The sequence below is a fragment of the Narcine bancroftii genome, chromosome 13 (assembly GCF_036971445.1).
Source record: "Narcine bancroftii isolate sNarBan1 chromosome 13, sNarBan1.hap1, whole genome shotgun sequence".
Classification (NCBI taxonomy): Eukaryota; Metazoa; Chordata; class Chondrichthyes; order Torpediniformes; family Narcinidae; genus Narcine; species Narcine bancroftii.
This window is the reverse complement of record NC_091481.1, coordinates 7,813,740-7,827,691: the sequence shown is the minus strand read 5'-3', so window position 1 is coordinate 7,827,691 and position 13,952 is coordinate 7,813,740. Positions and strand designations below refer to the sequence as shown.

Below are 13,952 nucleotides of genomic sequence, written 5' to 3'. Positions count from 1 at the left end.
AAGTGATCCCACACTGACAAAAAATGATTCCCTTGCACTGTCTAGGGTGTCTATCTGTACAATTCTCTCTTCCCTGCACTATGTACTTTATCCATACCGGATGCCATTGTTTACTGCTGAACTACTTTTTACACACTTATTTATTGCATACTTACTGTAAAACCCCTAGTATCTGGCACCTACGGTGATTGGTAGCTGCCGGATAAGTGAGTTTTCCAGTTGCTTGAGACTCGCTCTTACAATGCCTAATTAATACACCTGCATTAAGAATAAACAGTTTAAAAGACAAAAATACTAGACTGTAGTTACACTGAACAAACTTCATTTGCATGAATATATAAATCTCAAAGCATTTTACTTTATTTTTCATCACATTTTTTGAAAATGTTTAACTGTCGCTGCATCTGCAGGTTTCTCCCCCTCCACAGAGCTGCCCAAAACACAAACAATAATATCACAGACAATTACCCCCACCTAAATTTACAGATTAAAGCCTTACTAATATAATTAATAATATACCAATAAAGTTTTAAAAAAATCTTACTAAGCAGGCATTGACTTCAAGAAAGTCACTCCAACGGCGAGCGGCATCAACTATTCTGGGCAATGCCATTTTATTCAAACCCAACTTTATTCAAACAGCTGCTAAGATCAAAGGGTGACCAAGATCCTCCGCTGACTGAATATTTGCTCCCACCTTCACCAAAGATTTATGTGTTACTTCTGAGAACATTTACTTTTACAATATGAACATTTTATTTAAATTTTAATTTATTATTATTTATATTTTTGTTTTTAAAAAGTTTTATTTTCCTCGATTTTTTTGCTGGTTGCTTGAGGTTGATAGTTGCTTGAATTCTGGATATCAGGGGTTTTACTATATTTGTTTTTGTGGCACTATGATTTCTTCAGCTCTGGTCACATTGCTGCAACAAGAATTTCATTAAATTGGAGTGGGTGTCAAAAATGATTGTGACAGCAATCTTGCTGGGATTGGAGTGCTTGATTTATAAGGACAGGCTGGACAGGCTTAGACTTTTCTCCCTGGAATACATGAAGCTGATGGGCAACCTTATAGATGTTCCTAATGTCATCAGACGCATAGATAAGTCAATTTATCGCAAAGAAGGAGAGTCTAAAACAGTGGTTCTCAACCTTTTTCTTTCCACTCATGTATCACTTTTAAGTATTCCCTCTGCCGTAGGTGCTCTGTGATTAGTATTTAAGGTGGTATGTGAGTAGAAAGAAAAAGGTTGAAAACCACTGTTTTAACTGTACTCAATTGACTCATTATGTGCACTGTTGTCAATCTCCCTCCTGTATGTTGACTCATCTTCTTCCTTTATACAACCCACTGACATGGTATCGTTTACAAATTTGTAAATGGTGCTGTCGTCATACTAAGCCACACAGTCATAGGTGTAAAGTGAGTAGAGTGTAAAATGAGTAAAGTGGTTAATAACTCATTGAACAATTGCATTAAGAACCATGGCTGTGGATTTAAAAGGTACATTCCGCACATAGAGAGTGGTGGGTGTTGGGAACGAGATGCCGGTGGATTAAGCAAAGGGCAGGTACAACTACGACATGAAAAACACATTTCAACGGGTACATTTTTGGAAGAGTTTAGAAGAATATGGATCAAACACAGGTAAATGGGACGAGGTCAAATGGGCAACTTCATTGGCATAGACAGATTGGGCTGTATAGTCCATTTGCATGCTGTACAGCTCTGTGACTAAATGTTAAAAGTCCCATAGGCAGATTTATGGAGCTGTTTGGAAATCAAATATTCTGATCAACATTACTCAGACATCAAATAAATAATGAAAAGCAGATAGATGTTCATGTTAAACCCTTCAAAAATTGTTTCTGGGTAGCCTGTGTAGAGATTGAAGATAAAATGAAGGCCTGGACTGCCACATCCCAATTCTACTCGAGCTTGAAGACTTACAATGTTTTTAATAGCTGACGTGATCTAAATCTTGGTCTTGGATGAGGAAAACAGGCTCTAATTGGCTGTGCCAATCCTTCTCTCCATGGAATTCACCTGAACATCAATCACTTGCAGATGTTCATGTATAGAAGGACGTGGATCTGCCAAAATGCTTCGGAGGGCATTTATGCCCATCCTAACAACAGCAACACCATCTACAAACTTGCTCATGAGACCATGGTACAGGGTTGTATAGATGAAGGCCTCACGCCTGGAACGTTGGTTTTGTATCTTTATCTTTGCTATATAAAGCCCACCGTTTGACCTGCTGATTTTCTCCAGCATTGTGTTTCTACTTCAATCATGGAATCAGACTTTCGTGTTTTATTCCTATATAAAAGACCAGAGTCAGCATTTAGGAGGAAGATTGAAAACTTGGCTGAATGGTAGACCAACATCCTTGCATTCAATGTCACCAAAACCAGTTACATTTCTTTGTTTTTGAAAATTGAGTACAGTTTATTTGCACGACTAATAAGTGGTGATTCTGCCTTGCCTGCAGGAAAAAGAATCTCAGGGTTGTATGTGATGTCATGTGTGCACTCTGACAATAAATTTGGAACCTGAAAATCTGAAATTCCTTTGCGTTCATCTTGTAAGTTTTGTTCCACTGACATCCTGTACGATCTATCCAATCACACCAGCTGCTGAGATTCAAAATGGCAGCTTTTTAGGAGATGGGTAATAACTGCCGTCTTGACTAATAACAACCGAATTCACAGATACATTTTATCAAACCATTGCGGGATGGTCCACAACAGCCCACAACTGATCAGTGACTTTCAAAGTGCTCCTGTTGAAATGCAGTTTGTACACCGCAGACAAACATCCTTGCTTCTGCCAAGATGAGTGAAGAAGTTTCCCCTCATGCTCCCCCTAAACTTTTCCCCTTTCCCTCTTAACCCATGTCCTCTAGTTTGTCTCTCCCTTACCCTCAGTGGAAAAAATCCTATCTACATTTACTCTGTCTATACTCTCCATAATTTTAAATACCTCGATCAAATCTCCCCTCATTCTTCTGCACTCCAAGGAATAAAGTCCTAACCTGTTTAACCTTTCCCTGCAACATCCTAGTAAATCTTCTCTGCACTCTTTCTATCTTATTGATATCCTTCCTGTAGTTCGGTGACCAAAACTAAACACAATACTCCAAATTTGGCCTCACCAATGTCTTATACAACTTTACCACAACATCTCAACTCCTATACTCGATACTATGATTTATGAAGGCCAATGAGCCCCAAACTTTCTCTACAACCCTGTCCACCTGTGACGCCACTTTCAGGGAATTATGTATCTGTATTCCCAGAACCCTCTGTTCTACTGCACTGCTCAGTGCCCGACCATTCCTCATTACCTTTTCTTCTCCTTATGATATTCACTGCTGCTGAGAATTTAAAAGCTGCAACGATAGAAGACGACTTTAATCACCGCCATCATAGAGTTATTATCAGTGGTCTGTTTGGTTAGAATTTGCATTTCTGATTAGCTCTGATTCTTAGTTAGACTCTGAGGATGCATCAATGCATGACAATATTGTGGCCGGCCTCCTTGAAACGAACATGAAACGCCTGGAACGTGCTGCCCAGAGTGGTGATTGATGCAATTATGGCAGTGTTTTTAGAGATGGGCACATAGAATGGGAGCATGTGGAGGTAGATGTGCATTTTAAATTGGCATCAGTACTGGGATAAACATCATGGGTCAAAGGGCCAGTTGCTGTGTTTACTGATGCACGTTCTAAGAAGTAGGTTATGTTGGTAAAGCACGATGCTGGAGAAACTCAGCAGATCAAACAGTGTCTTTTATATTACAAAGATGAAAATACATCACGGGCGTTTTGGGCTTGGTAGGGAAAAATGTCGGCAGGCATCTGGATAAAAAGGTAAGGTGAGCTGTAGAGGGAGGGACGTGGTGGTAAAAGCAGGAGGTAATAGGTGTAGAAGGGAGGCAGGACACAGAAGGCAGCACAGACAGGACTTGCGAGGCGGCTCGGTGGAAGGGAGGTGGGAGCTGAGAGAAGTAAACCAGATGGCTTCGTGCCATCGCCAGACTCCTGCAACCTCCCCCAAACTCAATGGAAATGCTGCAGACACCGAGATCTGAAATTGAATCTAGATTTGCTGCATGTGATCAGCAGGTTGGGCAGCGTCAATGGATAGAGACACAGAGCAGTGTCGGCACCAAGGAGGGAGGGGATTTGCAGGCATTGACTCTCCCAGTGAGGTATATAATCCCCCCCCCCCGCCACCATGTGAACTTTCATGATTCCTTTATTCAAGATTCCTTTATTGTCTTGCAATGATACTGAAAAAGTAATATTGCACTAAATTTCTTCTGCCTGCCTCAAGGCCAAGAGTCACCATTAGTATTTCCCAGCGCCCCTTACAGTAAGAGAGAAAGAGAAGCATAAGAGAGTCCCTTCAGTGACACTGAGTGTCCACGGATTCGCCTCCAGCGCACCCACAACCTCTGCAGCCGCACAGACTCCTGTTCAATCCATCGGCCACCTGGGCTCAGTTTCAAACCTCTGGCATGATCAGGAAGCCTTCAGCCCCCGAGGCCCTACAGGAGCCCTTCTTGCCCTCAGCACCCTCTCGAATCCCAGTTCCATTACCTAATTCCCATGAGCTCGTCTCCAGCAGCCAGTAGCCTGTGCGGGTCCCCCAGCTACAAAGTCTCTGTTTCTGGTGCCCTGCTGCTGCCCGGAGTCTGAAACCACCCCCCCCCCCCTCCCCCCAGCTCTCCATGGCTGCTGTCAAGCATCTTGGACACAGTTTGCAGGATTCTCATTAAAAGCATGTCTTGGCCTTTGGAAGGCTGTTTAAATCCTGTACAGAGCCACCTGCATTTGGACCAGGTGTTTGGACGCCGTGGAGCAGAGCTGCATCTCCACTCCCTGCTCTCCTGGGTCCGCACACATGACACACTTGAAAATCTCCAGTACACGTCCAAATTCAATTTTATTGTCACATTATGTCTGCTACTCCAACTCACGCACAGATAAGAGAGATCATGAATTAGTACATGTGGCTGGAACACTTAACTGGATGAATACAATAATAAATGTCTTTTAAAATAGAATATATCTATTTCAAGGAAATAAAATGTTTAAAGTTACACTGAGTACAAAATGTTATCTTTAATGATTGGCAAAGATCTATAATGCAAATCTTTCTTTATTTTTATTATTACTTGATCTGAATTAGATGTTTTTCTGTACATTATTGATATGTGAGTGGAAGTGTGGGTTGTCAGAAATCCTGACCTAGAGCATCAGATAGATTTAAATCTCAGTATGATCAACGCAGGCATGGCAATATCTGTGATCTACTATGAAGATCAAGATTCAGAAACAGATTGTCTGCTCCTCAACACAGTGGAACAGTTTGCTGTATGCAGACTGGCTATGTATTTCTGACATTACTAGTAACTTTTTCCAAAATATTTCAGAATCAGAATCGGGTTTATTCTCATAAAAAAGTGTCTCAGAGTGTGTTGTTTTGAGGCAGCAGGCATCGTGCATTATGGGAGTAAGATTGCAATATATTACAGATACGTAAATACAATATTTAAAAATAAATAGTGCAAAAAGAGGGGAAACAGCTGGTTTTATTTTTGTAACCTATGCATCTTTCAACTCCTTCTTCCTGATGGTAGCAGTGAGAAAAGGTGGTGAGGGTCCTTGAAGATAGGCCAGTGGTTCTCAACCTTTCTCTTTCCACTTGCGTACCACTTTAAGTCATCCCTATGTCATCGGTGCTCTGTGATTAGTAAGGGATTGCTTAAGGTGGGATGGGAGGATTGAGAATCCCTGCTCTAGACCCAATTGTTAATGAAATATTTTGCTTGAGAAAAATGGTCATTGGCCCATTTCCTTTGGAGTTATGAAACCGTACACATAACGAGTCAATTAGTTACAATTGAAACAATGGTTTTCAACCTTTTTCTTTCCACCCACATACCTCCTTAAGTTCTTGCACCTATGGTATAGGGAATACTTAAAGTGGATGTGAGTGGAAAGAAAAAGGTTGAGAACCGCTGTGATCGAAGCTGATTTCTTGAGGCATCGCCTCTTAAAGATGTCTTTAATGGAGTGAAGACTAATGCCCATGATGGTGCTGGCCGAGTTTTCAATCCTCTGTAGCCTGTTCCTGTCCGGTGCAATGACACCTCCATTCCAAACAATGATGCAACCAATCAGAATGCACCTGTCAAAATTTTGAAAGCGTCTCTGGTGTCATATTAAATCTCCTCAAACTCCTCTAACGAAATATAGCCGCTGTGATTGTGAATGCATCGACATGAGGTCTCCAGGTCAGATCTTCAGAGATGTTGACACGCAAGAATGTGAAGTTCTTTACCCTTTCCACTGCTGACCGCCCTTGATGAGGACTGGTTCGTGTTCTCCTGGTTTCCCCTTCCGTCTTGCCAACGTTGCCAACGTTGAGTGCAAGGTTGTTGTGTCACGAGCTGACCTATCTCCCTCCTGAACACTTCCTCATTGACATCTCTGATTCTGCCAGTGGCCTTAGCTTCATCAGCAAATTAATTTACAGTAAAGTGTTTTGTTTTGAAAGTAGCCTAACAGTTAAAGTAAGCCTTGCCTGCCAAAAGAGGCTGGCTAAATTATTAACACGTTAAAACACAAATACTTATTTACTTGCCAAATACATTACTGACATTATTATGTTTGTTAGTATTTGTAGATTGGATGTTTTGCTTTCAGCTTAATGCAGTAGAAATTTGGCTCAGAAAAGCCAAAGCCTGAAAGAAAGTAAAACCTTAAAAGTTACATTCGAATAAAAATCTAATGTGTTGATTTACATTGGCTGTTGCACAATTTATTGGCCCTGAAAAGGGCTATTTAGAATGACAGCAATTAGATTTCCAATGTTTCTTCTTGCTTTCAGTAGACAGCTGCAGCAAACCCAATTTTAATGTTGAAAATGTTGATATGAGCGAAATAATGGAAACACGGTTTGAGGTTGGTCGGAAACTCCGACTGAAGTGCCAGAGGGGTTATAAGAGAAAGGCAGGAACATCCAATCTCATCAAATGTCAGAACGGCTCTGAATTTGCCAAATGGTCAGAACCAATACTCCAGTGCATAGGTAAGTACAATGTACCTTTCTACTATGTGTTTTGCATGAATCTTACACAGGCCACTTGGCTGAGAAATCTGAAATCTATTTTTAAATCTTCTGGAATTAAAAATAGACAGGATTAAAACCCTTTAAACCTTACTTCATCTGACAACTTCCCAATTAACTGATCTCCAATTGCCTTCATGGATAATTCAGTTTGGGAATTGAACAGCAGGGAGCAAGCATATGAGCTCAATTTTATTTATCTAAATTTGGAACTTAATTTCTACGGTCCATGTCCAGCATGCTAAAATTGTCCACAGGGTTATTCACATTCTTTAGAAAGGGGATTTAAGAACACAAGAACATTAGAAGCAAGAGCAGGAGTTGGTCAAGCCTGCTCTGCCATTCAATTAGATAATGGTTGATCTGATCATAGGCCACCCACTCTTCCATATTTCTTAATTCCTCTACTATGTATGTAAATATCTATCCAACCTTGTCTTAAATACATGTACTGAGGTTGCCACCACTGCTTCAATGGGTAGAAAATTCCATATATTTCCCACCCTTTGGGAAAAGCAGTTCCTCCTCATCTCTGCCCTTAAATATCCAGCTTACATGAAATTTTAGCCAAGTGTACAAAATAACCAGAAGGCCTTGTTCTTAGTTGTCACCGTACCACTGTTCTGACAGACGGAGGAATTACCTGCATCCTTCAAGGATACATCTATGTCTAGGATACCAATACGTGCCCTTTAATATCTGGTCACACTGACCCATCCGAGTATACAGTTTTTAGAAGTACAATGAGTTTTAACTGAGATAGGCTCAATTATAGAGTGTAATTCTGACTCATTCAACAACTAGAAACCAAAATAGCCCCATCAATATTGATTAGATATGCGGTTGCTAATCTTACATCTCCACAACCGTGTTCTGAAGGCAGGTCATTGCAACTATGAGTGAACTGGTTCCTCCTTACCCAAGAGAGATTGTTGCAGATTTTTTTTTAGTTCCCAGGGAATACTGAAATACTCCAACAATACTCATTCCAATCTAGCTTTAGGAAGAGAGGCCGAGGCAGGAGGTTGGCAATGAAAGTATTTTAATTGAGGAACAACCCAAGCAAAACGTTCCTCTCTGATTGAGGAACGCTCAGGAAACATCTCATTACAATTTTTTTAAAGCCAAAAATCTCTCATGTATCTCTTGCAGCAGCGAGTCCATGCTGATGACTTCATTTTGAGCTCTGTGCTGAGGCTTGTGAACTAGAGGCGATTTTTGGCAGGGCTGTCTCTTACTAATGTTACCTGGACCTTGTATATATTAATTACTTCAAGCCTTTGTTCAAGATTCGAGATTCCTTTATTGTCAGGTAGTAGTACAGAACATGAAATATTACACGAAATTGCCGTCTGCCTGCCGTAAGGCAGACAATGAGTCACCGTTAGCGTCGGCCGGTGCCCCTGACAATACGAGAGAAAGAGAAGTGAAAAGAGGGTATGTCCAGAGTCACTGAGTTCCTGTGGATTCGCCCCCATCCCTACCACAGCGTCTGCAAGCCTCTTCACAGGCACCGAATGTCGTGGATTCACCCCCATCCCTACCACAGCCTCTGCAGCCGCACAGACTCCAGTTTGATCCATCAATAACCCAGGCTCCAGATCCAAACCTCCAACCTGATCAGGAAGCCTTCAGCACCTGAGGTCCATTCGGATACTCCATGCGGCCTTGTACCATAGAAAGGCCTCTCGTAGATTGAGCCTCATTTGAACAAGCAAGGAAAAGCCGGAGGGGCTCAGCAGGTCGGGAGATCTCTAGTAAGGGTCCTGCCCTGAAACCTCAACTGTACTTTTCTCTCCATTAATGCTGCCAGACTTGCTGATTTATTTCTTGCATCTACAGTTCTTCTTTGGCTTGGCTTCGCGGACGAAGATTTATGGAGGGGGTAAAAAGTCCACGTCAGCTGCAGGCTCGTTTGTGGCTGACAAGTCCGATGCGGGACAGGCAGACACAGTTGTAGCGGTTGCAAGGGAAAAGTGGTTGGTTGGGGTTGGGTGTTGGGTTTTTCCTCCTTGTCTTTTGTCAGTGAGGTGGGCTCTGCGGTCTTCTTCAAAGGAGGTTGCTGCCCGCCAAACTGAGGCGCCAAGATGCACGGTTTGAGGCGTTATCAGCCCACTGGCGGTGGTCAATGTGGCAGGCACCAAGAGATTTCTTTAGGCAGTCCTTGTACCTTTTCTTTGGTGCACTACCGCAGGTCCAAGGAAAGCAGTCCTATGAGCCTCATTCCCCCTTTATTTATTTCCATTCTACCTATTCTCTCACACATGCCCATCAAACCTTTTTTTGTCACTCACCTGCACTAAGGGGAAATTGACACCCATTTAAGTCGTTCCTTTGGGAGGAGACCGGTGCAGCTGGCAGAAGCCCACACATTTACAGGGAGAACATGCAAGCTCCATACAGACACGGTTGGGATCTAACCCTCATCCCCGGGACTGTGAGGCAGCACTCTCTTTCATGCCACCATGTAAGAAACGTGATGTAACACCCACTAAAAGCGGAACAGGATGATTGATTCCCTGATTAAATTCATCAACGTCTGCCCTGTATTTACCTTTGCCGAATACTTTGAGACTGAGTAATTCCTTAATCAGTGCATCTGGTAAATTATTTATGTTTTCACAATTTTAAATATTCCTCGGTCTACAAGTGTTCTGTGTACAATCTTGTTTAAAAAAATGTTCCAGGTGCTCTTCATCCTAAATTCTTGCATCCAATGAAAGTGAGCAGTTTGAAAAATATTTTATTCTCTTTTCAAATCTAGTTTCCTTTAAGGTTATCAGTACAGGTGAAGCAACTGACATTGCATGGTGTTGCCACTTGTTCCCACTGAAGCATTTAATTCATGGAGTGGTTTGATCATAATCTTGACCTATTCAGCACTCTGCTTTGCTGAACTGCTGTTCAATTTCTAACATTACAGTTACTTCATGTATGAAATATAAAGAATGTATTGTCTTCCCTACAGAAGACAATATGAGAATGTGACATTTTACAGAGTGTAGAGCGCGTCGATAGAACCAAAGACTTGTTGATCCAAACCAAGGCTTTTATTAACTAAAAGACTGGAGTATATCACACGTAGATCAACCAGTCCAGTATGACTTGGTCTGCCTCGGAGCAACTCTTTAAGACCTGCCAGTAGGTGTGGCTACACTCTCAGCCAATCACAGTCATCCTGCACTACTATCTGTAGATATACACATTGGTGGTAGAATCTGTAGTATCACACAAAGATTAATTACTCTCTGGGAATATTGGGATTGGCAACGTTGGCCATATCCAGCTGTTTCACCTTCCCACACACAGTAGTTGATATAATGAGAATTAGTTTATAGGAATCAATCTCAATCTATTATCAGAATCAGATATATTGTCATGAACATATGCCAATAATTCTGTTGTTTTGCAGCACCATCTCAGGTGCAAAATTACTATAAATGACTTAAAAAAAATAAATTAGTGCAAAAGAGGAGAAAGTGAGGGAGCGTCTGTAGTTCATTGTCCATTCTGATGGCGGAGGTGAAGAAGCTGTTCCTGCACCACTGGGTGTTTGTCTTCAGGCTCCTGTACCTCCTTCCTGATGGTAGCCGCGAGAAGAGGGCATGGCCTGGGTGGAAGAGTCCTTGATGATGGAGGCTGATTTTGCGAGTCCTTAATGAAATGGAGGCCGGTGCCCATGATGGTGCTGGCCGAGTTCACAACTCTGTATCTTTTCCTGTCCTGTGCGTTGGTACCTCCCTACTTGACAATGATGCAACCAGACAGAACGCTCTCTACGGTCCACCTGTAGAAGTTTGCACAGTGTCTATGGTAACAGATTAAATCCCCTCAAACTCCTCACAAATTAATCAACAGACCTGACATGGGAAACATTATATTTGTGGAGAGGAAATAAAACTGCAGAGGACCTCTAAAATATGCAGCATTTACCTGATTTAAGTTATTCCCATAACATGCAGTAAAGATTTATTAGCTAAACAGATGCTTATACCATAGCCTAAGTCATCATTCTACCAATAGCTTCCCACAGTACAGTTCTAGATCTCAAAAAACAACCCACTCTATTTTATCTTTTAACTTCTGTTGCTTCTTGGAATCATCTTGTTCATATACACTGTACATAGGCTTTGAAAGTGGAAGAATATCTATTTATACATATCGTTAGTTGACCATTCACAAATTAACTGCTCACTTAAAGGGACAGGGAATCCACCTTCACCCTCTTTATGCTGGGGGTTTCAGGAAGCAGAGGTTGAAAAATTCTCAGTGTGCCTCTAAAGTGGAAATTCACAGAAACATGTAGGGTTTGCAGGTTCTATTAATAGTGTTGGGTTTCACCTGAAATAATGAATGGATTTTTATAACAAGGATAAAAGAAATCTTCCAATTAAGCTGTTTCTAAGGGTCAGATGCAGATGGAACAATAAAATTAGACTAATGATGATGGGATTAGCTGGGAGACTGTACAAGACTGAGCAAACAAATTTCCAATTGAATGTTAATTCTGTCTGTATGAATTTCAAGGGTAGCGCACCGTGATTACACCCACCGTGACCTGGGTTCAAATCCGCTGCTGTCTGTGAGGTGACTGCAATTCTCCCCGTGATCTGTGGGGGTTTCCTGCGGGTGCTCTGGTTTCCTCCCACCCTCCAAAAACGAATGGGGGTTTGTTGGTTAATTAGCCTATTTGGGCAGTGCGGGCCAGAAGGACCTGCTACCATGCTCTGGGTCGAAATTAAATTTGGGGAAAAAAAATTTAAAGTCTATGTCGGCAAGAATTGCCTTCTCTGTCCATAGGTTATTCCAGTTGTGTTCAAGATAGGGACCGTAATGTGGTGACTGACGATAGGGCTTCCATTTGGCCATCTCCATATCATTAGACCAGCTGTGTTTCCTTTCATAATTCTACTGTCTTAAAATTAAACTTAATTCAAAGATTGATGGATTGCCTTTGCCTTCATTGTGTTTGGCTTCACTTGTTTTCTTTCTGCTGCTCAGAATCTGATGGCATTTGGGAAGTTTGAACTGCCAACAAGTTATAGCAATGCACTTATTACTGTGTCATAATAAAATGGATACAGGATATTCCAACATGAGTCATATTTCAGTGCATTAATTCCCACTTTTATTTCATTAAAAAAAAAATATTCTTTGCAGTGTCGACGCCAGCTTTCATTTTGTTATCTTCCTTTATAATTGGGTTAGGGTTAGGGTTCCCTGGCTGCACACTTGTATCCCACTATCCTGCAGAGCCTGTTATGGGCCTTTGTGTTCCTGTCCAAAGGCAAGCTCCCTCTGAGAAGCTGGTCAACTCCCTCTCCCAGCATTCTCCCATCAATGATTCCCATCAGGATCCTATGATCTCATCTCCTGTTGGATGCGTTGGAAGCTGTTGTTTCCCTCTCCCTTTGTTTGCATGCGCCGATCTCCTGGAGATTTCCCTCTGGGTACAAACTCAATGATGTTCACTGCCCATTGACTTTGGACGCGAATTCTCACTATCCTCCATGCTCCAGTTTCCAAGAACAACAACACCCTTAGTAATATGCTGGAAATGTAAACTGAGGGAGTTGCCAGCGCGTAACATCCACACAAGCATGTCGAGCCTTAAGTGAGTAACAAACTATGTAAAGATAAGCTCAGCCAAGTGTCATCCCTTCCACAAAATGACAGCTCAGATAATGCAGGACTCTTTAGAGCTTTACAGAAGTATCAGCCTAATCTGTGTCATTGTATCCTGGAACAAACCTTGACATTTCTGTCAGAAAGACAAGAGTACCAGTAGTTGAGTCAAACTGGCGCTCAAAAGGAAGAAAAGGTTGTGTATAAATCAACATCGACCTATAGTACTTCCTACTTAACTGGTTTTCATTTTTTTTTGTGCCTGTAATTGTCAGCAATTGGTGGTTCTCAACTACCAGCACCAAGCACTTCATCCACTGAGACCTCTAAGGATTTGACACTAACCATCCACGGCACCTCAGGTTTGTTATCTAAAGCCATTTCACTGCCTTTGCAAGCGATGGAGGCCAGTCTAACCATCTGCTTTCTGACCTCTCAGCATATCTGCTTCAACCTCCTACCCCGGTTTTCTGTTCCATTAATGTATGTGGGGTTTCCCCCCCCATCGTTTGACAACTGTCTTGTCGCCAGAGGCTTTGAAACACAGTGATCTTTGATGCTTGCGTCCGATTCAGTAATACATTTTGGTTCTTTATTTCTGTTCTCTGATGACAGAACCTCAAAGAGGGCACTCTATATTTAGCACATTATGTTTTTGCTTCTATTAACATCTTGCAGTATCACTAACACACTGAGGCCATTGACTCTTGTTGATTGACCCTTGTTGTGAAGCCTTGTTTGCAGTCTTCAATGTGCTACCTTTTCTTCCATCGCAATTCTTTAATTTTTTTTTTGTTTCCTTCATGTTTCCATGATTTATGAAAGCAGTTGCCAACAAAACAGGCAAAAACAAAGTAACATGCAGTCTGATAACACTGGACAACAATCCTTTTTTCATAAGGTTTGCTTCCTGAAAAGAAGATGGGGATTATGATAGACAAGTTCCAGCAGAACACAATGATAATTTCAGATTTGCTGTATCACTTAGGGTGTTGAAGAAATATTGAATTTAACATGTTTCATCGCATAATGACACTGACACGTTGCGTTAGTTCAACTGACCTAAGAATGTTTTTCCGCGGATTTTCATTTGTTCTCAGCATCTTATGACTCTCATGTCAGAGTTCAACAATAGTTGGCCGGCATTGATTCCAGTTTCCCTGATACCGCTTTTCCAT

General features: G+C 41.7%; 2 protein-coding genes across 7 annotated transcripts in view; one reads left to right on the top strand and one right to left on the bottom strand.

The window, feature by feature from the left end:
• fbxo18 (F-box DNA helicase 1) overlaps positions 1-13,952 on the bottom strand; it is a 117,078-nt gene that overhangs the window by 13,298 nt on the left and 89,828 nt on the right. The window lies entirely within an intron of this gene.
• Positions 1-13,952, top strand: part of LOC138748413 (uncharacterized) — a 56,467-nt gene that overhangs the window by 18,902 nt on the left and 23,613 nt on the right. For 3 of the 6 annotated variants that reach the window (XM_069908561.1, XM_069908560.1, XM_069908557.1), the window contains exons 2-3: positions 6,910-7,110; positions 13,050-13,136. In XM_069908561.1, the coding sequence (XP_069764662.1) occupies positions 6,910-7,110; positions 13,050-13,136 (288 nt within the window). The remainder of the gene's footprint in view (positions 1-6,909; positions 7,111-13,049; positions 13,137-13,952) is intronic. The other 3 variants (XM_069908558.1, XM_069908562.1, XM_069908559.1) reach the window with 3 other exon arrangements.